The sequence below is a fragment of the Agelaius phoeniceus genome, chromosome Z, assembly GCF_051311805.1.
Source record: "Agelaius phoeniceus isolate bAgePho1 chromosome Z, bAgePho1.hap1, whole genome shotgun sequence".
In the NCBI taxonomy this organism is placed as follows: Eukaryota; Metazoa; Chordata; class Aves; order Passeriformes; family Icteridae; genus Agelaius; species Agelaius phoeniceus.
In genome coordinates, this window is record NC_135303.1 from 80,592,247 (window position 1) to 80,617,290 (window position 25,044).

The 25,044-nt window shown below is 38.4% G+C and overlaps 1 protein-coding gene across 1 annotated transcript; it reads right to left on the minus strand.

The window, feature by feature from the left end:
- Window positions 1-376: 376 nt before the first annotated feature.
- C7 (complement C7) lies at window positions 377-24,101 on the minus strand. Its single transcript, XM_054652172.2, has 18 exons — window positions 23,995-24,101; window positions 23,639-23,694; window positions 22,852-22,924; window positions 21,787-21,928; window positions 20,841-20,982; window positions 19,897-20,035; window positions 19,085-19,231; window positions 17,701-17,944; window positions 16,852-16,965; window positions 16,272-16,438; window positions 15,005-15,233; window positions 14,257-14,428; window positions 13,803-13,890; window positions 12,460-12,592; window positions 11,696-11,887; window positions 9,118-9,214; window positions 3,990-4,174; window positions 377-2,030 (listed from the first exon to the last, which is right to left on the minus strand). Exons 1-18 carry the CDS (start codon window positions 23,998-24,000, stop codon window positions 1,843-1,845), a joined length of 2,514 nt encoding a protein of 837 aa, XP_054508147.2. The 5' UTR covers window positions 24,001-24,101; the 3' UTR covers window positions 377-1,842.
- Between the last annotated feature and the right edge of the window lie 943 nt (window positions 24,102-25,044).

A 25,044-nucleotide genomic window follows, 5' to 3' on the forward strand; every position in this document is an offset into this window, starting at 1 on the left:
GAAACAGGAATTCTCAATGTTTCTTGAGGCGCTGTGCTGGTTTTCCACCTTTCCCTATGTTTGAAGACATGAATCACCAAGTCACTATATCTCTGTGCTATCTATCAGGAAATTTCCAGGTGATTTTTTTTCTCGCCTTGAGCAGATATAGAAGCTATTGCTACCCAGTAGACTCATGGTCCAATCTCATGTTGTGCCAAATGCCACAAGAAAAAGGTTAGAAATTGTGGACAAGAGACTTGAGAGTAATCAAGTAAGCAAACATTTGGGTGCTCTACAAACCATTACTTACTACTCCAGAGCAAATTATAAAGACAAAATAGCTGACTAAATTTATTTGGATTTTATTCTACTCATTTTCATTTGTATGCTATTCACAAAAATTTATTATTTGTTCAAGAAGAAAAAATAACCAAAACCCACAACCTGATGTTATTTTCCAGACAGCTGGAAAAGATTATAAAGGCCAGGAGGTCCTTTAAGTTAGTGTGTGGCAACCTTCCCCTCCAACATGGATGGTTCCACAATAGAGAGTCTCCAAGGAAGGCCAATCCTGTTCTGGCTTACTCTTTATTGACAGCATTAAAGAAAGCAAAGCTTTATCCAGCTGATGGTAAGGTTTATGCACGGAAACTACTGGTAGAAACATGATAAACAAGAGAGATGTTTAATCTTACTATATTACTGATAGTAAGAAATAAAATCTGTTTCTTTGAAAGTGTACATAGATATCATACATGCTGATAGTACTGCCCTTGGTTGAACATCCACTTCCTATCCAGCCCTTTAGCCTTGTTTGCATCCAAGAATAGTCAGAAGGGATGGGACTGCCAGCATGGATACCTGAATGGACTTGAAATATGTAAGCAAAGTTGTCATGGTCTGACTATGCCAGAGAGAATGCTTAGCTCTGTAAGAAAAGAGTGTAGGAGACTTCTTTTATTCAGGAATAATCTTTGAAGATTTTCCAGTGGTATCTCCGAGGGGACTGCATGCAGAACATCTTCATTGCTGTAAAGATGTATTTTCTCTCATAGTTGCCTTTGAGAAAGTTTTGCTAAGGCAGAAGGCCTCTTTGTGCAACTGTCTGTAAAGAAACTAGCCTTGGCATGAACATAAATGCATGTGACAAATGTAACTGAGTTACCTGTGCTTACAGGTGTAGCTCATTACAATAATAATATTAATAATGACAATGTAGAATGGTAAGTTTTCATGAAGTGGTTCTGTGCATGAGAAGCTGAAATCATAGATGTATTCTCATTACTTTAATATGGTTTTACTATTAATGCACATTGTTTAAAGTTTAAGTGCATCAGGCTCAACAACATGTTCAGTTCTGTGCAGACTGTTTGCTCAACTGAGTAGCATATGGTGGAAAGAAGCTTCTTTATTAAAAGAGAAGGATCATACCACTTACTCTGTAAAGCTTAGTCTGTATGTTTTGCTAATCTAAATCTACTCATTGCAAGCATATGTTTGTATGGCTTTAAGAAAAACATATTGACAGACATAGTAATCCATCACTAAAGTAGCTACTTTGGCAATCTCACTTCAGCAATACTTTTTAATTCTGATGGAAATACAAAGTAAATCTGCCAGTGGAAAGGCTGGTGCCTAAGCAAGAGCTCTGTTGTTAGCAGTTGTGGCAAGTGCATCTCGGTCTAACAAAGAGCCTCAGGCCTTGATTCAGAGCTGACCAGATGCACAGGCTCATCAGCTGTGATGGATTTCACAGCAGAGCTTACATTTGGCAGAGCAAGGTTCAAAGTATGTCCTGACCAAGAGCTGACACATTTTGACATATCCTCCAGCAATAAGCAAAATAAAGCGTAACATATATTATTTACTCTGAGTGTCACAGGGCCTTATGCTGACAAGGGTGACAGTCTCCCCCCGGCATCTGAGCAGCCCAACCTCGCACTCGGTCATGGTCCGACGGGCAGCAGAGCCACTCACTTCAGCACAGACCTGGGCACCTCCCTCCTCACACAGCCCATCTTCATCACAAACACAGGTGTTGGATGGCACTAAGCAAAAGCACAGAGGAAAAACACTCAGGATAGAAACCAAGTTACCAAAAAAAAAACCCAGACTAAAACGTTTCTAGGAAATCTGTAAGACTGAAAGCAATTTTCTGGAGGGTGGTCAGCTTTCACAAGAAAGACATGGACCTGTTGGAACAGGATCAGAGGCAACCATAAAAATTATCAGAGGGCTGGAGCACCTCTCCTACACAGACTGGCTGAGAGACTTGCCATTGTTCAGCCTGGAAAAGACAGGGCTTTGGGGAGACCTTATAGCACCTTCCAGTACCTAAAGGGGGCTTATAAGAAAGATAGGGACAGACATTTTAATAGGGACTGCAATGCTAGGACAAGGGATAATGGGTTTAATCTAAAGGAGACCATTATTCAGACTAGATACAAAGAAGAAATTTTATAGGATGAAGGTGGTGAAACACAGGATCAGTGTGGCCTGAGGGATGGCTAAGGCCCACCCTGGAAACATTCAAGACCATGTTGGACAGGGCTCTAAGCAACCTGGTTCAGTTGAAGTCATCCTGGGTGATTGCAAGGGGGTTGGACTACTGGTCCCTTCCAACCAAGCTTCCTGTCGTTCTTTCCTTAACCTAATTCCCTAATTCTTTCAATACCATTAGCTGATATTCAGGCTCAGTGAAAAAACTAGAAATGGAAACAAATTGTGTACTGCTGGGGCTTCCTCTGCTTGGAGAGGCTGATCATGCTTGTGAGAAAAACTTACTCAAGCTGTCTCAGATGCTGTACTCAAATCTTTCTCTGATGTTACTTCTTGTAAGTAACAAGAAGTTACTTAAAAGAACTTGGTCCATGTATCTACTACTCTAGAGCATAGACAACTTTTAAAATGAGAGATCTGTCTTTGGACACTAACAAACTGATCATGCAAACCCTTACAACTGGTATCTATATTTTCATACAGACAGTTTCATGAAGATCAAAGGATCTACTCCTATAAATAAATGTGTGTAGCTATATCAGTGACATTCAGGTAAGAAGATTCCACCTGATATTTATTTTCCATAAATGTGCCTTTTTTTTTGGTGTTGTATGCAATTTTTTGCCTGTGTTTGTCTTTGCTGAAGCTACAGACAGTTTTGACTTTGTTGTTGTTATTATTTTTGTCTGTTCAACCCTGCTAGACAAAACAGATTAATTCCTATCTAGTAATCCTTTTTCTTTTCAAATTATGACAATAACCATGCCTTTAGCTTGGGCACTTCTAAAACCCTAATTTATTAGTTCATATTTCCATTCCTGGCAACCTTCATTAAATGCAATGCAGCATAGAACACTCAGGGAAAATAAATCAGGGATTTGAAAACTTCCACTGCAGACTGATTACAAAAAACAAGATCTACTTCCTCTGAGGGAAGAGACCTCACCTTTAATCATCATACGAGAAACTGGGGATAGACAGCAAACAAACTGTACAAACCTACAACAGTAACTGGCTTTCCCAGCTAGCATACAATAAGACTTTTAATTTCTAACCACAGGATCCTGCTGGGGAGACTGCTTGGCAAATTTCAGGAGAGGATTGGTTACTCCCATGGGCAGCAAGGGTTCCTGCAATTGCTGTTTTAAGGAATCTGAACAGATAGATACAGTGAAAAAATGCAGCAGGGGTTTCACCCAGAGGACAAAGTAGACCAAAATGATGATTCACTTAACAGGGACTAGAAATAAGCTTTTCCTGTGCATAGTACATTTTTTTTACAATATCCTGCAGGGTTCTCTTTCTGTGGTGGAGACTCCTGCCACGTTTGGATACCAAAGATTTGGCTAATGATTTGAGCCAGCTTAGCAGTGCCTGGTGCTTCTGGGAGGGACTGCAGATGCCATACCAGGACAGACCAACTGCCCAACTACTAATGTGTAAGTAGGAATAAAGATATCCTTTTGGGCATATGAACAATTTTGCTTACAGTTTTTAAGTAGGCTTACCATTACATTTTTCCCATGAACGGCAGGATCCACATGGTATTTTAGATTCCGGGGCTACTTTGCAGTTTTCTGCATTAGTCAGAGAGTATTTTCTGCCCATGCACTCCAAGGCATGCATCTTGCAAACAGTTAAAGGTGTGTTTCTCTTGGTTCTTTGATCAGTAGCGCAAGTGTCCAGAGAAGGACTGAAAACAAAAGCAGGAATTGCACTATTTAAATGTGCTTTATCTTAGTAACTTAAAAACAGATGAGAGACTGGAAAACATTCAGAGCCTAGTTACAACTTCTCTGTTCATTTAAGTATTTCCTAAGAGTACAGCAAAGAACTCAAGACATAGACAGACAGTCCAGACTTTTTCCTTTTCTACAGTATGCTCAGCAGAGTCAAGATCTGTCCCATCTGAAGGACAGGGATATTGCCATCTTTTTGCCATTGACCTCAGCAGCAGAGAGACAGACACCTTAGTTAAAAGTATTTCAGATCTCAATTATTCTCTAATTTATGACACATGCATGAACGTAAGTACACACACAGAAAGCATTTCTTATATGACATATACAAACATGCACATATAATATTTTATAAGTATTTCTTAATTTTAAGGTGTTCAAATATACTTTAGGATTTTTATTCTGCTATCTTTTAAAATGCTCAGATTTTACTAAATAATACCTTATAATCAACCAAAGATATTTCTGGAAATATACATACATCTCCACAGACATTTTAAGAAAAAAAATTACCCAAAAAAATTGCTTATTTCTTGAAATGCAGGTAGAACTTTAACACACACATAAATGAGCTTTTAAAAATGGTAATAACAATTCTTGGGCAATCTTAAATGGTATTTGCTTTGGGGAGAGTTCCAGGAATTTGCCACCATTTGTGTTTTATGCTCCAAGTGTAGGAGGAGAGTAAAAAACCCTTTCATTACTTCAATTCCAAGAAGCTGTCATTATTTGTGTTTCATGTTCCAAGTGTAGGAGGGGAGGAAAAAACCCCTTTCCATTACTTCTGAGTTTTAATCTCAAACTCCTAGCTTCTCCACTTGTTCTCAATGCAATCAGCAGTATTTGTGTGGAATGAACAAAAGAGTGACTGTCTGGAGCAGAGCATGCCTGTGCTCTCCTGCATGCACTTTACAGCCATGGGGAAGGGACTTCACAGGGTACCAGAGAGCAGAGATAGGCTCCCAGGGGATGGAGAGCTTTGAAATTCAGACCCAAAGCCTAATTTTCAGCACAGCTCGTCATTTTAAGCTAACAAACACTTCCACTGAAAACTTTGGTGTCTAATAGGCCTGTTCTGAACATCAACCTCAGCTAAAAAGGTGCTTGGTGGGAAGAAGAGGCTGATGAGGTACAAGAAAATGGCCCTAATGAGCTTCATGAGGCTCACTGAAGGGAAGGGGAATGCCTGTAGGAGAAGGGAAGAGAAAAGCCTAGTAAGAATGCCAGAACTCGAACCTTGCTGACTTAATGGTCAGGCATTAAGATAACTTTTCTTTCTCTTTCTCTTTTCCTTTTTTTTTTTTTTTTCTTTTTTTCCTGTGAATTAGGAAGTGGGTTTTAATCTATAAGTAAGGCACTAAGGAAAAGAGCCTTCTCCAAGCTTTGGGAATTGTTCTTAAAAAGATGACTTTGAAGCCTTGTAGAAGAGCTAGCTTTACAAAAATTTTAAAATACCTGTAGCATAGTGCATCTTTTGGGTATTTAAAATATAGCATGGAGTACATTAGCTAAGCCTGAAAAGTTTGCTGCATCTACCTGTGACCAAATATTTTTATGAACTATATTGTATCTTCCACTTAGGTTAGCATCCTCAAACACAGGTTGAGGTCCCTTAACTGCTGCGTTGGGTCAAAATGACAGCTACCAAATCCCTAGTGAAGTTTGTTGCATGAATTTTCCTTAATCCTCTTTTGTTAATAGAAAGAATGAGGTTAACCCTCTTATTCTGAGGCACAAGAGAACAGACCAAGGGGTATATAGCAGGAGGAACCTGATAAAGGAAACAGGTGCACTTGTATGCATTGTACTGTTTGGTCATCTGGCTGCACAGTCTCTAAGATTTTTATGTGAGAGTTATCTTTACAGACCTGATTTTTATGTGAGAGTTATCTTTACAGACAGAAGTACAACTAAAGATCCCTGTTTATATTTCATCCTAAAGAACAAAGTGAGTTCCAGGGGAAGCAATTGTATTTAATCTGTAATTAATTTTTTTATTATTTTTAAAATTGTTCAGATGTCTTCTTTACTTGCCTAAGGGATAAATCTCAATATCTGCAGAAAAGGCAGCTTAATTTACCTAAAAATATTAAGATCCGACATCTGCACTAATCTGTCTACTTTAGAAACACCTAAAAGAGGAAATGGAGCTGATTTAACCAGCTGCCAAAGTCTGAACCAAGGAGTTCAGGAATCATGCTGCCAAACTCTCAGTAGAGTTCAATGCCTCATACTGTCTTGAGAGTGATATACATATTTGCTACAGCTGGGTCAGCAGAAGAAAGACAGTGGAAATCAACATGTTAGGATGCATAAGAAAAAGGATGGAGAATCTTCACTCATAAGAGGAATTAATAATTTGCACTCATTACTGAGACAGGATATTTTCCAAGGCTGAGAATATCACATCATTGCAATAAAAATTTTTTAGAGACAAGGAATAATCCTTGTGTAAAGTGAATGTGAGAAATTCAATATTTTTTACCTGAAAAAATAAAGTTAAGGATAAGAACAATATTTTACTAAAGCACATATTGTGAGAAATTAAATAATATCTGTTAAGTTCATAATTACCTTCACTACCTTTCACCTGCAATAGGAGGAAGGAAACTTTTGGTGAAAAATTCATCATGCTGGGAATGATTTTAACTTCCTGGAATTACATTTGAGATGAGAAATTTTAATGTAACACAGTCCAAGAACTCTCAGGAGAGACATAGATGTTTTGCAAACAAATTTGAAGAAAAAAAAGAGGGAACAGTACTTCAAAATTATCAAATCTCATGTTTCACTGTGCAGATAGGTCTCAGCTACTGGAAGCTGAGGTCCTGCCTGTATTAAAACACCATGGTCTGGCTCCTTCCATGTGGTAGGGACAATTTACACAGAGTAGCTGGTGCCCCTCTTTGCCCCAGAAGATGGGGACTACATCAGAACTGGAATGGTCTCTCATCCTGGTCACTCCTGAGCTGTGCCTGGGAATTATACAGGAACTGGCTCTTGTCAAAGGTCTACCAAGAATTGCTATACCAATTTAGCTGCTCTGGTGCCTAGGGATCATTGCCTTGCTCTCACTGATGAGGACAGATGTAGCCTAAGGCACCCCACCAAGAGGGACAAATTACCAGCCTGTTCTAGGGTTTTTGTGCTGTTATGGGCAGTCTCTGTAGCTAGTCTCTTGGAAAGTGAAAGGATGGAGGAGAGGTCTGAAACCATGGTGCTCCTGAATTACCACATGAACTCTTCTTGCTCCAAACACTCTTCAGTGTGTTCAGCTACTGCTGAAAGTCACTGCCAAAACAAAGGAAGTTAATTCTGCTCTCTGAGGAAAGATCGGACCAAGATCTGCTTACATGCTTTACTCCTACGGCCTTATAACAGGCTGAAAGATTAGTCTGCTTTGACAGCTGATGATTTATCCCTCTATCATCAGATGCATTATTTCAAGACAGTGAAATGATAGCATGAGGTAACAAAAATGACTGTTATCTATATTCTTGCCATTTTAAACATAATTATAAAAAAATAGAAATAGGCAAGTAGTAGATTAATTACAAATGAAGCTTCAATGCATAGCTAAATGTAATTAATTTAAACCGCCAAGGTTACTGTGACTCTGCCCAGGGCCTTCCCTAGGTCTGACTCCCCTGTATTCTGTGTAACTGACCTCAACACATACATAAACCAGAAATGGAGTTGCTGATCCTTTTAAATAACTGTTGAGAGAAAAGAGCAGGACTGGATTACTTGAAGCATTTAGGTGTTTAGGCATAGAAATAGCATTAGATTGCAGAGTTATTACCTGGCACTTACCTTTGCACACAGGTCAATGGCCTCTGACTCTAGGGAACTATGCAGTGGATCTGCATCTGAACTAAGCTCACCAATTTTAATTTTGAGATGTTCAGAGTACTAATCTTGTCTTAAAATCAGAATCATCATGGAGAGCACTCTTGGTCTATGTGCCTTATGGGAAGTACCCATGCTCCACTGAAAGTTCTACCTTGAAATCACTTGAAACATCTTCACAGTTTCTTCCTCTTATTACACATGGGTAAGACACATTTGGTCTGTTATCCTGAAGCTTCCAAACTACTCCACTCAGTCACATAAATCTGGCCAGATTTCATATCTAGAGCCCACAACCACTTTATAGGAGTGACTTGATAGGAAACATCATCCAGTCTATGCAAACCAGCCCAGATGCTGGAGTGCTGAACTCATTGGCACATCTGTTCATCAGTGCTATTTGGTCTCAGGTGTCTTCTTGTTATTCCTCCATTTTTGTTCTCTTCCTTTTGTGTCTCTCAAAGAATTGAGAGACTTACTCATTCCCTTACATTATTTCTTCGTCATTGCCTATTGCAGAATATAGGCTTAGATTAAACAGGAAACAGCAAACTCTAATCTGCAAATTATGAAGTCAGGAAAAGTGACATGACTGGTCTGTGAAAACTGCTGTGTAAATGTGAGATGAATTAGATTACTGTGCCTTTCATAACCCCCTAGTCTCTCAGCAGTGAAAAGAAATATGCTTTATTTCACTAGCGTTTGCTTTGATGGTTTGTGTCCCAAGGGCCTCTGTTGTAACTTTTCCTCAATCCTCTAAATCTTGAAAATATAATTTTATCTTTTTTCATTTGCTTCACAGATCAAGAAAAATTATGCCTTCACTTTCTGTCATCCAACCAAATTTTAGCACTGCTAAAACTCACTGACAGTTCTAACAAGGCAGGTAAGTGATGAAGAGGACATTGATTGAGGTGTAAAGCAAACCAAGTATGTCTTTTCCTCATATAAGTAAAGTTTTCTCCTCTGTCATGGACCGAAAACTTAAGAAATGTAATTGATCTTGAATGAAGCGAGAATCTAATTGCCAAATTAAGCCTGAACTTACCCACACTCATAGGGCATTTTGCACACACATTGTGACTGATATACTTTCTCCCATGGCTGACATTTAGGCTCTGTCACTTCTGTTTTCACACTGGGCACTGAAGTAGAAGAACACACAAATGTAAAGGGTCAGAAAAACAAGATCTGCTGTGAAATTATCAGTTGAGTTTAAAAGGCACTGAATTATATAGTCATGACATAAAGTCACATCCTACATGGTCATTAAAAGTATCTACTACAGGGAAGTAATCAACAATATTAAAAAGATATGACACGCTTTGCAAAGTTACTGTTCAGTAATTTATCCATGGGTCACCAGCCAGATGGAAAGAGACAGGTACTATACTAAAACTTAAACATTCATCTCATTTCTGCAGCAGTTATTTGTTTCTGCTAAATTTAGCACTGCTGAATCATAGCTGGGAACAGTTTTGTCATTGGGTTTCAGAATTATTGACTTCACTAGAAAAGCTAAGGATCCAAAACCCTATGTGAACCCAAATACCTTTATACACTGATGGTAATGAAAATTAAAAGTTCCATCCTCCGTTTGTTTTCAAAATAAAAATGATAGAAATTATTGGGAAATTTTCATGATCACAGGTGTACCATGCTTTAAGTAGAGAGTTGTACTCCAAATTTTGCTAAACATTTCTTTGTAGGTTTCTGTAGCATGTTAACAGCAGGACTTTGTTAAATCCATGTGGACACAATTTCCAAGGAGGTTTTATCCTGATTTTTTTTTCAGATTGCGTGTCTGCTAACATGGAAATTTAGTACTACAGACTGCCTTTCCTAAAAAAATAGCTCCCTTACAGATTAAGACTTGCTAAGCAAAACAGAAAAATTATCAGAGAAGAAGAAAAAAAAAAAGAAAAGAAAAAGTAAGAATTTCAGCACATTATGATACAGACAGCAAGCATAACCCTGTCTTCCTGCAGAGGGGAAATTTTCACCAAAAATCACTGCATTTTCTTTGTCCCCTGGGTAGCTGGTTGCATAGTGACTAAGCACTCCCATCCAAAGATATGTATGCCATTGTGTCTGTGAATACTTTTCTTCATAATTTTTACCCTTATCTCATACTCCTTGAGTTTTTAACTGTTATTAATCCAATTGTTTTTCTTTCTTTCTTTCCTTCCTTTCTTTCTTTCTTTCTTTCTTTCTTTCTTTCTTTCTTTCTTTCTTTCTTTCTTTCTCTTTCTTTCTTTCTTTCTTTCTTTCTTTCTTTCTTTCTTTCTTTCTTTCTTTCTTTCTTTCTTTCTTTCTTTCTTTCTTTCTTTCTTTCTTTCTTTCTTTCTTTCTTTCTTTCTTTCTTTCTTTCTTTCTTTCTTTCTTTCTTTCTTTCTTTCTTTCTTTCTTTCTTTCTTTCTTTCTTTCTTTCTTTCTTTCTTTCTTTCTTTCTTTCTTTCTTTCTTTCTTTCTCTAATATAATGCTTCCATACAGCCAAGCACAAGCTGTTTTTCTTTCTGATGGAAGCATTTGAAACTTTCCAATTATTGCTGGAATTTGAGAACCTGATGTTAGCAAAAAACCAAAAACCAAATGAAAATCAGTCACTGAGGCTAAGCCTAAGTAACTGGTAACAGCAGTTTAGCAGCAGCAAGTCATTTATGTACAGCTATGCCTTCAGAAATCACTACCGTTCTGTTGATGTGTTTATGACAGCAAATGACTTACACCAGGAATCTCACAGGACTGCTGCCTTTTGAAGTTTAAGCCTGACTGTCACCTTCCTTTTTTTGCAGCTGAGGCAATGTCAGCAGCATTGGCTGATAAGGAGAGGACAGAAAAAAATGTAGGATATGTGCCTAGTCTGCTGCAGCAGTGCCTGTTGTCCCCAGTCAAGGGTCTCCCCAGGTGAGTATGTAGGACCTCAGGTGAAGATGGCGTATGCTGGAAGCACAAGCTGCTTGGGTGCCTCTGTGTCACTGATCAGCATCACAACAGTGCTCAAGAGAAATTTTTGTCTGTCTTCCACAGCTGGAAAAGATGACTTAGAGCTGCTTGAAGCTATAGCCTATTTCCCTTCCTGCCACTACCTGCCCATATCAAACTAGAGCTTAAACAGCATGAGCTTAAAGCAGCATTTTCCCATTGCTTCCAATTCCTTTGTATCAGCTGTCTGACTGCCAGATCAGCAAAAGCAGTCACCCAGCCCTGTCATCCTCTTTCACAAGAGGTTCTGGTGCACTGAACAGCTTCCAGATAGAAAAACTCTAAGGTGTAGTTCATATGGTGGTAGTGTTATACAATGTGTGAAAAGTGAAATATATTTGGGTGGCAAAATAGACAGCATAAATCCCAGGCAATATCTTAAAATAGCTAGTGAAAACACTCGATAGCAATAGAGGAGTGGGAAGAAAAAACCTTAACGAAACTTCAATGAAGTGCCTTCAGGCATCTTGTTTGAACAGACCACAGAAAACACACCCCCAGGCTTTCTGCGCTTCTTGCTGCTAATGTAAGTATGGCTTCTCTATCACTATCTCAGCAATAGCTCTTTATATGTCTAAACTGCATAAAGCTTAGCTGGAAAGAAACTCCTGCATTGTACTTGAGGACTGCAGTGGCTTACCTGGTCTCTTGCACTGGATAGTCTTCACATCAGGAGACCACTTGAGGCTGGGCTCACACAAAATGGAGCGTGCCCCTTCCAAGTGCATGCCATGTGGACAAGACAGAGTTATTCTCTCACCAATCTCGTACACAGGTTTCCATGGCTCTCCTTGCAAACCCCCCTCCAGCTCAGGCAGGAGACAAGCGGTTTCTGTGGATGGAGGCATTTGAGACAGCCACAGAAAATCAATGGATTGCATAAAACAGTCATGTATTTTATTTTCTCCAAAATTCCATAAAAAATTGAATGGTGAGGTTAGCTGACTTTCCTGTAGAAACGTATCAATCAGGATATTAACTCATCACACCAATCAAACATGCAAAACTAGGAACAGAGAGACAATATATTCTCCTACTGCCTGCAGGTGCAGCCCTAGCTTTATGAGGGCTTCCCTCTCCTTAGGATCCATGTTTCTGTTGACAGTTCCCACTAGGCAACAGCTTTCCAGTAGAGGGATATCACACATATGGAACCCTGGAAGAACATGTCCTGGTACACACAGAGATAGCCTTAAAACTAGATTTTATGGGTGTGTTTCTAATCCAGCATTACAATATCTGGATTCACACTAGAAGTCAATTTAGACCTGATTACATCTAGGGAAATGGGAAATACAGGTGTGTCTTTTCTCCTCATTGTAGCTGGAAAGCTGATGCTCTCAGATGTTCCATTGGAATTCAGAAATGGAGTTGCATTTCAAAACAAGAATCAGTTAGACATACCCTGGCAATATCTCTCTCCAACTTTCCACTGTAAATTACTGCTACACTTAGCAACAGGATCACCAACAAGAGAATATCCATGTTTGCATGCATAAACAATGTTTTTCCCAACTGGGTATGAGTTTTCAGCATTCTGAAAGAAAATGAACAGGTGACATTTTGGATATAAAATACAAGAACTACCAGCAGCACTCTTTGATTCTGGAATGCAGTAGCTGAAGACAGTGAGAAGTAGTATTGCTACTCTACAACACAGTGATGAGAAAGTCCGGAATATTGGGGGCAATCCTGGCTATCAAGTCACTAAATGTGATCAAAAGAGGTATGGAACAGTGCTCTCCTGATGGTGTATAAACAAACTCCAAATATGGCTGTTATCAAAGGTTAGCAGGGCAGGATAAGATCTTGAACAGCTTTGGCCTGGGGGGAGATCATAGTGACTGCACTGGTTTTGCAAATTTTTAGGATGGCATGTTATCAGCTTTCTAAAGGTTAACATGGACTTGAAGACACAGTTTTTTTCTCATTTTATATTGCACTGTCTTCTAAGGAGAGATCTTAGGAAAACTGAGACTATTGCAGGGTTTTACCTTTAGTTTGTGAACCAAAAATATCAATGTAGGAGAAAACTATTCATTGCAAAAAAAAAAAATCACTAGCAAAAGAAGGAGGGCAAGATTTCGGATCTTGCTGTATGTTGCAGTTGTGCAGACGCAACTAATGAATTTTGAACTAATCCTTTTATCTGTTTATTGAGCAAAGAGACTTAGGACAGCCTGATAACATGAAGAAGGCATAATCCATTCCTCCAAGGGAGGAATTAGTCCCCCTTGTCAAAATAGGCCTAAGCTATGGTGAGCCAAGTACCTTGCCAGGTCTTCATTTCACCAGAAAAAGCAGAATAGTGAGTTACAGAGGGAAGATTCCTTAAATCTGTTTATGATTTTGTTATGGACTTCCTGAATGACTGAGCATTTTTCTCTCTAGTTTGTTGTGATTTTATGTGTAATCCATGTGGCTCAGTAATTTTTAATACATATATGGAATAAAGGACAAGTAGATGACTTTTCAGTATAGGTACCATGGTCCAGAGAAACAAAGATCTTGTTCTGGTTTTGAGGGTGGGGCTTTTTTGGTTTTATCTAAGTTTTAGTTTGAATAGTTTTGGATACTGTCATGTAACCATCAGACAGTGAAAAATGCTGCAAGAGTGGCTATTCACTCGGTCAGATACTAAGCTTGCCAAGAGAAATACAAATTTGCAAGAGAACATCTATATTAACTGTAGAAAAGACATCGCAGGTAGGGATAGAACAGGTAACAGAGCAATAGCAATAACTCACTTGAACAAATCCATTTTCTAAGAGAGGAGGAGGTGAACAAAATTCTGTAGGATTTATGGATAAATCAAAACAGTGTGGTTCAATCAAGCTGTGAAGCAAACAAAAGTACAGTTTAGTTTGAATTTAGTTTTCTTTCCTTTCAAAATGCTACACTCCTCAGCGAAGCCCATTTTCAAGACTATTATGCGTACATTTACATCATGATTATATTGAAATCAGGCACTGCCAGGCCATCCAAGAGAGTGGTAAATAGAATGCTGTCAAGTTTACTGGCTCTTACCCCATTTTCTAGCCTTATCTTCTATGACATTCACAGCTTCTGAATTTCATTTTCTTTCAACTTAAATATTAAAGCTCAGTACATAATCTCCTTGAATTCAATAGTTTATGCACCCCTCTGAAACAAATTTTTAAATCTTTCAGCAGTTATCTCCAAGTATTTTTTATTACTTACCGAAGATGCTGCAACTCTTCATCTTCACACGCTTTGCTTTCATGCTGCTCTCCCAGGCAGGCCTTCCCACCACCACGGGGAGAGGGGTTGTTACAGCTTCTACTCCTTGATTTCCTTCCCCCTGAACAAGGACTCCAGGAAGACCAGCAGCTCCAGTGTCCATCAACAACGCCTGTGGGAATGTTTGGTTTAATGTGAAAACTACTCTCTTTAAACCACTCTCTCTTTAAAGCATTCTCTCTGAGAGGTTTTAAAGGCACAGGCTGCTCAAAGCTAGTGATGGCTCCAACTGTGCCCTTACAGAAAATTCCAGATTGTAATAATCTAATCTTCCATCTTTACCCAGCTTTGACATAGGTATTATTCCACAGAGGCTACGTATTATCAGTCCCTGAGAGAACATAAATATAGCTACCAGCTACTACTAAGTACAAAATTAAAATGGAAAATTTTTTTAGGTCATTGATAATTAATTTAGGATATGTACTTACTTATAGGTGGTTGCATTGAGCAGTTAGTATTGTCCACTGTATTTAACACTAATAACAAAACCAGCTCTTTGCTAAGGACTGTTTATACATGCCAAACAAAGACTCAGGCTTGGCACAACCCTCCCCATGCTGTTTGTTTGCAGTGATGTCTCACCCCAGCAGCCACTGCAGGGGTGTGCAGTGGGACAGACAGACTCTGGGAGCAGGAGAGCACATTTTGCCACTTCTAAATTCTCACAGGTTTAAAGAGTGCTGACCTGGCTGATCTTGCACGAGGGCTCCCAGCTCACAAGCCACTCCAAAAGTGTAAGGCTTGCAGTAACACACACACTGTGTTCCTTCCACGGCCGCCTCACCACCATTCTGGCAAGGCTGACATTTGCAGGGATCATTTTCAGCCATATATTCTTCAATGGCTTGTTTTAAGTAGTGCTTTTTGACTGAGGAGCAGGGCACTTCCTTTACCAGCTCATATAATGGTGTTAGCTACACACAGTAGGAAAACATTAATATTAAATAGTTATTACTGTAATATAAGAGTTTATAAGCACATTTCATCACACAAAATAATTTGTGACATTTGCTTCTGCACATGAGAGTTAGCACATTAGATGCTCTAATTTGCTAATTAGCTAAAATCTTATCTTAGTATTTAATATTAGCCTATTTAGGAAAATCCAGTCCTGCTCAAAAGCATCCTTTAAAGCTACTGGTATGTCAGTCATGTTTAAACATATTTGAGCTATGAGAATGCAGCTGACATAAAAGTACAACACAGACCACCAATGAACTTGGATTCTTGAATTCTCACCTGATGTGAGAATATAAATAAAAAATAAAAAATAAAGACATAAAAAAAAATAAAGACATAAAAAAAAAATAAAGAGCCCACTATGGCATTTCATTGGGCAGTGATCAAAGGTAACAGAAATTGAAACTATTTTGCCTTTAAATTGATATTATATGCTTTTACATTTAGCTAAAACTTCCCAATAGAAATATTTGGGGCTTATACCATTCTTGAATATGTGGGTGGTTCCCAAAAGGAACATAGACAAGGTAGCAGTGAATAGGCCCATAGCCAGCTCTGAAGTGTCTGACTTGGAGAATCTCCAGTTATGCTAAACTTCTGGATTCAAAGTGAAGGAGGAGAAGTAAAAGGAATATGCCAAAGTTGGCAAGTGAAGTGGAAGCATCACAGACATGCCCATATGCATTTTGGGAAAGGGGCTATCTCAAATTGGGTCTTTCTCCAATGCTAACATGACCCTCTATTCCTAACCAGAACTTCATTTAAGTCACTGAAGGCGGGTAATGACCTGTGAATGGACTTAGATTTGTGATGCACCTGATCATATTAGCTTCACAGCATTTTCTTCCTGAGCACTTCCTTTTTTTTACAAAGTGATCTGAAAACAAAATGACTGTAGATCATGGCATGATTAATCACCAGCTGTAGCTTCCTAATTTCTCCCCTTGAGGTGATCCCATCTACTCACCTCTGCTTCAGGAAAATAGCCTTACCTTTTTTTTAATTACACTGGGATAGTCTGTCACTGATGCAGCCCACAAGGTGTACATCCGACTGTTCCCAGCAGGATTATCCAGGTCTAGATAACTAAGGCCAGCAACAGCACCTGGGCTTCCTCCTTCTATGTAAGGGTCTCCTTTAATTTTATTGCCAGTGCTTCCTGAAGTTTCAGGATGGGAAATAGATAAAATGTAGGCGTTGCTATGTTTACAAATGGAAACAGAAACAATGCACACAAAAACTCTGCTAGCAAGTAGTGAAAGGACTCACTGGTGCAATTCAACCACCTGTGCCTACACTGATCATATATAGGTGGTATCTGTTTTTCCACAGAGCTGTGTCTTGGCAGCTCTAACTTTGGGTGTTCAGAAAAGTGCTATTTTCTGGGAAAGCATTAGCAATAATTGACAAGTGCCAGAGAGCCTTTTAAACCAGACACTTGATGTCTGGGTTTAGCATATTAGGACAGAATTCATCAAAGTTATCAACACCTGCTCCTCATTTTGACAGCAATTTAGGATGAGATGAGAGATGGATACATGACAACTGTGTGAGTCACCACTGAACATTTACCTGAAGAAGTCTGTAGCAGTTCATCCAGTTTGGTGCATTCAGTCTTCTTCTTTTTCACAAAGAGTGCATTCCAGCCTGATGAGGTACACTTGTACAAGTCTGTTATACTGACACCTGCAGATAATCCATCCATTAACAATACTGTACACAGAAAGTGTGTTGGATTCATTTCCAAGTTTTCCACTGGCTAGAGAGGTCATGATCTCTCTTTATGAGAGATCATAAAGCTTATCATCCATAAGCTTTAGCACTGTGTGGATCTTCCCACTAACATAAATGCTAGTTAGTTACCTCCTAGTTTACTACACCTTAACTAGGAGGTAACTAACTAGTATTTGTGTGCTGTGGGAAGATCCATATATTGCTAAAGCTTAGAGATGAATGCTCAGAGGTGTGAGGTGTATCTGGGAATAGTTAACAGTATCATTTATTTTCTCACCTCAGCTCCAACTGATTACCATTATAGGTGCCATTTTGGTGTTTGCTCTGTAATTTTTTCTGCTCTACATAGTTTTACTCAACCTTGATCTCCATGTAACCTTTAAACTTTAACATTGTTTGAGATTTATATTCAAGTTCAGCCTGAGGAGGTCCTAAACTGACTATAATTTTTTATACATATACCCAGAGCACTGCAGGTCACAAACATGGATCTAGAATTAAATGCTGTGATTTGGGCACATTTTTTAGTCTTCTTTCTTTTGACAATGAAGAGAATGTAGTAATTTTCTGTAGAATGTAGCAGAAGTCTGTTACTTGATTTTAGACATTAGCTGGAAAAACATACATATAAGTTTTTATTCTTGATTATTGACTTTGCTTTCTGCAACAAACACTCTAGTACTCTACCTTCTGCTTTCATTTTGTCAGTATCCATATAAAAAATAACTTTGTAGTGTCCTCCTAGGGACCCAGAGTGTAAGAAGTGTGTCCCAAAACGTTCAATAAGTCTTTGGTAGATGTTGTACTCGTAGACGACTGGAAGGTTGAACAGTTCCCTCCAGAAAGGCTCCGCAAGAGTGAGAAAGTCTGGGCGGTTGTTAATAAACTGAGCAACTTCCACACTGTTCTCAACAACCATCAGCTGCTTACTCTGGGGGAAGGAAAAGCCATCAGTCATGCTCCATGTGACTATCAGAGTGGCTCCTAATAGCCAGATGGCACACACATTCTATTGGCAACTAACCAACAGCTTTATAGATATGCCTCAGCAACACGGTAAATGCAAAAAGAACACCCTGAAATCCTGAAATATGGTTGGACCTTTACTTATAATTGCTGCAACATCTTTCTTTTCCTCCTGTGTACTTGAAAACTAGCATAAGGACAAGTGAGATCTCACTCTTCAAAGATAATGTGGCTTCCAGAAAGCTTTCAGAAGCCTGGCAGAAGAAGGATAACAAGCTTTGTCTGAAAGCAAACCACAGGCAGTACAGTTGTTCTTTGCACCCTGTTTTGACTAGGTAAGGCTTTTGTTGTAAGGGGCTCTAGCCATTTCGAGGATGCTGCTTAATTATAAAATCCAATATGCCTGTACAATACTGTTCACTTTAGACTCTCAAAGTTGCTTTTGAACTTGGTTATGCTGAGTCTCAAAATATGTCATTGTTAGTGCCTGCTTGGGGGCCCTAAAATGCATACATTTGTTACTTGATTTTATTTTCTCTAAGATAGAGGTTGGACTTCATAACTGAAAATTACTCTGAAATTATTTATCTAATGCTTCTTTTAAAATAAGTTAAAGGCATAAGCACTATGACCTTCTGGCTGCTAAAGACACCAGATTTCTCTCTTAATGGAGTTCTGCTAATGGAAAATGCATTATAAAATAAGTTAATTTTGACCACAGAAGTATTTCAATCTTTTTGCTCCACTATACTGACCAAGATGTAGCAGAAAAAAGGGGACAATAAACCACTTGAAAAAACCCAAAAAGATAAATCAATTATGAGAAGATGGCAATGATTTGTTCCTTAAATAGGGAGAAAAACAGATAGTAAATAAATAAATAAATTACTACTAAATAGGTAATAGGGAGGAAGTAGAAACAACAGCCAACTCCTCTGGATTGATAAGCAAACCAGTGATCTCTTTTTAAAGATTTTATGGTATATTTACTGTCATGCACTTTGTGTTATAAAACAAGCATTTTCATCTCACTACAAAAAGACATACGTAAAATAATGAAAATATTTATGCAAAGTACTAACCTAGAGTGACAAGTTATACATACCTTTTGCAGATTTTTATTCTCTGTCTGCTGGTATTTGTTTTTTATTTTCTGTTTGCTTGTATTTGAATTTTCATACTTCTCTGTGTGTTTCATATAAGACCAGGTGCTGTTGAAAAACTCATAACTAAAATCATTTTCAACTTTAACCTAGAAGGTGAAAGATAGACATCTGTATGAAGAACTTCATGTAGGATTAAAAAACTATAACATATAGAATAGAGCAAGGCCTTTCTGATGCAAAATAAGCTGATGTGTTTTTCAGGCTGAATCCATTTTAGATTTCATAAAAAGTACTGCACAGTATTGGAAAAGCAAGGAAATCCATTCATATATATATATATATATATATATATAATCTCAAGTATTTACGCTATGCAGTAAATGCAGTATGGATTGTTTGGCATGCTTCTGATAAATGTGAGGCAAACCAAATCACTGAGACTGACTTCAAACAAAACATTTCTGGAAGATCTACACAAAGCATGCCAAAGCCCTGTACTTCACCTCCAAAAGGATTTCTTAGGGTGATTCAGGTCACTGCTTATGCTAAGGAGATTAGCTTTACATTCAGTCTAACTGTGAGAGATTTAGAAATCACATCTAAGAAATTAATCTCTTTTATTTTTCCTTTTATTTTAGCAAGATACATACCAATTTGTATTTCAAAATAATAAGCAACTGCAGAGAGGATACAGGTGTCAGTGAGCTGTGTTTAGGGAAGCATACCTGCCAAAGGCCCCTGCAAGATTTGCATCATTCTCCCAGTTTTAATGCTGACTGTAAATACAAAGCTAATCTTAATGGAAACATACCTGAAAATTATAAGCAAGAACACTTTCACTCAGCCTGTAGTATTCCCTCCTATCGCCACTGAAGACTTTTCTGCATTGCCCTCCAAAGCTTTTTGTATGAATGACTCTTCCCTTAGTCTCACCAGTAATAATATCAAAGCTACAAGAAGAAAAAATATGTCATTAAGACAGAGACAAAAATTACAGAGCTATTATAACTGAGTGCTGTATCTGCAAGTCATGATCACAGGCTGATTTAACCACAGGGTTATCACCTGATAGACTTTTATACATGCAGAACTGCAGTACGCATAGCATGTTACAGCATTGAAGGGAAATATTGGTCTTGATTTGTCAGCAAAAATTAACATGACATTATCTCCATAGATTAAGACATTTATATCTATCTCAACTGATTATAAGTTTTATTGTTTGAACAATTACTGCAACACAGGAACAACAAGGCATCCATTCCAAAATGAGGCTGGAGAGGGAGAGGGTTATTATATCTGAGGTGCAGCATAACAAGTAATAAATCAACACCAAAGAAACTTAAAACAATTATTTTGACAGGTTGCCGTTTAGATGTAGAAACAGAAATCCATTTGAATCTAGAGTGCTAAATTCAACAGCAATGAACAAAAAGAATAAACATTGCTGGCTCATTTTTTCCATGCTGAAGATCATGGGTTACTAGTTGAAATTTGATTTAATATATTAGTAGCTGTCTTTCAATGGCAGGAATGAAACACTAAAAGCTTTATTCAGTGCTTAAGGTCAAAGGACCTGTACATCCTGCACTGAACTGCTGGCATGGTGGAAGCAGTTGTACTGAACACTTTTGCATATGGGATGTTTTACCATAAGCCCAGAAAATCTATCTGTACACCCAGAGCTTGCAAATACATCAAAATGTAAGTGCATTTGGTACCAGTACAGAACATTACCCTGGCACAGAACATTACCCTGCTCCTGTAAGTTCTGAATTCAGAGGTGTTTTGTCAATATCACACACAGTTTTCCTCTCTTCACATTGATCTTCATCTGCACCATCATCCTCACAGTCCTGATCGCCATTGCACACAAGGGATCTGCTAATGCACTGACCTAAATCAGGACAAACATGCATGGAAAAAAGAAGCATTTGTTAGTTTAAAAATAGATCACCTAAAATAAAAGCAGATGTCCTATTAATCTACTACATTAATTAGCATATTCACTCCCATGATGAACAGACTGTGCCCATGAGGGCTTATGAAGTATTAAATGTAGACATAAAGAAATAGTGCATAGCACACTCGAGAGAGCCATATCTATTCAAGGCTTATGAAATATCAGTGAAACAGTTGACTTCTAGATCTGCTTCCTAAGCTTTCACCCTTTGACCCAGATCCCTTTGGTGATTAACTGTGATTGTCTCCCTAGCAGCACCAAAATGTGTTTATCACGGTCCTCTCTGATAAATATCTACCTACGAGATTATGTGCTCCTCTGTGAAGATAATGGGAGATGCTTGGATACATTTTATGGAGCATTAGTTTTCATGATCCAGGTAATTTCATATTTGTAAATAGCCTAGAACACCAGCAAGACATCAATGTAAGGTTGCATTCCTCAACTACCTGTTTATAATGAAAAAAACCTGTTCTCTGGGGCAAACAAGTAAGGCAGAATGAGTTAGAGAGGGTACCAGGGCTACAGCATATTATCTTCAATGCTCTGCAATACTCCAGATTAAAGTAAAAGCATGCATAGTCAAGGCTGGAAACAAAGGAAACATTCACCTAAGTCAAATCATCTGTAGATCAAGAACACTGCAAATACATTACCCATTTATTGAATTTGAAAGATAGCAAGGTTATTTTCTTAACTTCATAAGTAGAAAATATTAAAAATTATCTTGGATGGTACCTGAGAAACACCTGAACCGATCACCACAGCCATCTTCTGTTGGGCATCCCCTTGTGGGGGTGCATGGTCTTGTTTCAATGGTATGCCCAGAGCAGGGGTTTCCCCCATACTGGCCATAAACTGCCACTGTCCGTCTCCTAATCTGAATGCAAATCAAAGGATATCTTAGAAAATACAAATGCAGAGCCGGAATAGTTTGCTACTGTGAAGACACTGCTACTACTCTAGACATTCACTATTTTTTCTGAGAACAGCCATTCCTGGTATTACCACCATATGGTAGCAAACTCTCAAGTTAATAGAAAGACAACACTTTTGTCTCTAATGTCTTTAGCCTGATGCGTGGTTTAGTCAAAAATCTAATATGTAACTGAAGTCAAGAGAAAGCTGCTAAGAAATTTAAGTGAGTTTTTAAAAAATTTTTAATAGGAATAACGATGCCTGATATGAATTTCTTAATATTGTCAAGGTAAACAACATCATTAAGCAAGATGATAAAATCTTACATCCAGTGGGCTAGTTTTTGTTTCTAAAAAAAGTAAGTACTGTCTCATCACACATCTTTAATTTTGACTAATTCCTCCTTAATTGATGCAACACCAAAGTAAATGAGAAGGAAAATCAAACGCAAGTGTCTTCTACATCTATAGAGTTGCAGTGGAAAAATCATCAACTTATTTTCATTGAAGGTAACACTTTGCAACCAAATTTTCTTCCTTTGGCATGATGCCACTAATGAAAAATCAGTGGAATTGGTACAAACCATCCATGGAGGAATATCTGTGTTAACCCGACAGCTCAGCTGAGCTTTTTGAAACTATCACCAAAATAAAAAGAGCACAAATTATTTTATAACATGAACATCATAGCTTTGATAGAAAACATATTGGGACAGACTGGAAGATTTATATTCTTAGTTCTTTGCTCTTCAGCTTCTTGTTCTGCTGGGGATTTTGTCTGAGAATCTGATTTGGGGGTTTAATGTTAGAGTGGCTTCTTAATTACTGGGGGGAAAAGTATATGCTAATGAGGTTCTGAATACAGAAAAGATGTGTCCATCTATACCTGTTTTTGAGTACAGCCATTGCACTCGGACCAAGGGCCAAAAGAATTCCAGCGGCAATGGATTGGAGAAGGGCTGTTCCGGTATTGGTTTTTGCATTAAAAAACAAACAAACAAAACCCAAGCAAAACACAACAAAAGAAAAACCAAACAACAAAAAACCCACCCCCCCACCCCCCCCACCTCCCCCCAAAAAAAACCCAACAAACCAACAAACAAAAGAAAAGAGAGAGGAAAATCATCAGGGATTTCCATCCATAAGCATGAGTGCAAAACTTTCCTAAAAGGCAAAGCAAACCTTCAATAATAATTAGGGGTTTGTATAAAACCGCCTGGATTTGCTTTTCATGTGTAAGAATTAAATCAGTCCCAGCCTGGCCTTTCTGGCCATTGGAAAGAAGAAACTAGACACATTCATCTAGCCTAAAGATCAGAAACAAAACAAACTGCCAGTTCCCATGGGAGATTTTGGGAGAGCAACCTGTCCCTGGGACTGGGGCTGGCTTGGGGTAAGCTGTGCTGTGTTCCACAGGCATGGGTTGCCCTCCCTCACACCACCACTGTGTACCCTTTTTCCCCAAGGATGGCTGACTCCTCTGGGTAGAAGTTAAAGGACACCATAATGCCTCACTGTTGTTGACACTGGTGGCAACGCCAGAGCTGACACCAAACAGCGTGTATTTCTCCCAGGAAATATACCTGATGACCCCTTGAAACCCTGCCTCACATCACACACCACAATTATATATGCTTAACTTTCAGCATGTATTTTATTAAACAAATATTCACCTGGAAAGAATAGGAAAGAAGCCTGAAACTTCCAGCAACAGAAAAATTCTCAGCACCTGAAAAAAAACAAGGAAGTAAAAGCAAATTTGCTTTACTTTTCTACTTTTTCCTTCCTTTTTAGATCATGCAGTTGTTCAAGGTTTCTGCAATCTATACACTAGTCAGCTTTAGAAATAAAAGGAAAATGTCACACAGATTTTTCAGCTTTGTTGTGCAAGCTTGATTTTAAATTTTCTTCTTTCTTGCAATGCTGTCCAATTACTTTTTCAGCTAACTATTTCTTCATATAAATTAATATTTCATTGCACTTTTCATATTCACTTCATCAGTACAAATTAAGTAAGCAATTTTCTTACCTTCATGTTAGATAAAATACTCAGATACACAGCAATTACCAGGGAAAATGCACTTCTAGCATTTTCAATTTGGAAGCCAAAGGAGTCAGTCAGTCTGTCTGTTGCTGTTTATCTCCTCATTCTGCCTTGCTACCCTGCTTTTCTTTCCCTAAAAGGGTTGAACATTGCCAAGGAATTTTAACCTTAACCCATCTAGTTCTCTCCAGGGACACAGCCTGCTTTGGGAGCTGCTCAGTATTTTTAAGACATATAAATCAAGGCTTGGATATATTAACAGGGGCTGGCAGAAAATTATAAGCACTTACTGAAAGAAGAATCATCTTTTCTTTATCTTCTCATAGTTTCTTTCCTCTTAACAAGACCTTTGAGAGATCCCAGGCCACATGCACTACACCATGGCTGAATTCACGGCTGCAGCAGGAAGAACTGCTCTGGGATAAAGCTGATGTTGCTAAGGTTTCATTTTAAGCACAAATATTCATTCTCCACTTCCAAAGTCATGCTGATTTTTGTGTATTAAATTTCACAGTGAAAATCAGCTTATGGATCTGAATGCAAGTTTTGGTCAATTCTAGCCTGGTTCTGCATGCTTTTTGTGGAGATATGAGACTCATAAAGAAATAAGAACACTTAATTTTCCCTTTCCTTATCCTGCCATGTCCTCTTATTTTTAGTTTTGATTTTTTTCCCCACTTTTCAGAGCTGATCCTCTGCAGTAATTGCATGAAAATGCCAAAGAAAATGCTGGGGAAATTTACCTTAATTTATCCTAGTAGACCCCAGATAAAGCCCTCACGGAAAAGTAGCACCCCTACATGAAGATGCCTTATATACTAGATCTCAGCTACTACACCAATTTTGAACTGCTTCCACAGTCCTCAGAACACTAAATGCTTCATGTCATAGCATCACAATATGGTGAGTTCTAAGCCCTGCACTCTGTTGGCATGCTCTGCTTTCCTTAAGAAGATGCCTAGATCCTGGGTCACACTATGTCCATGCTTCAGAGCCAATTTTGATGAGCCAGAACCTGTTTTTGGGACTTTTTAG

Excerpts from the sequence above, each read along its gene's own strand:
- C7 (XM_054652172.2), bottom strand. Across the intron at positions 20,983-21,786 it reads TCGGTTCAGGTGTTTCTCAG|GTCAGTGCATTAGCAGATCC; the intron begins GTACCATCCAAG and ends GTCCTGATTTAG. Across the intron at positions 11,888-12,459 it reads TGGAGAGAGATATTGCCAGG|AAACCGCTTGTCTCCTGCCT; the intron begins GTATGTCTAACT and ends CTCCATCCACAG.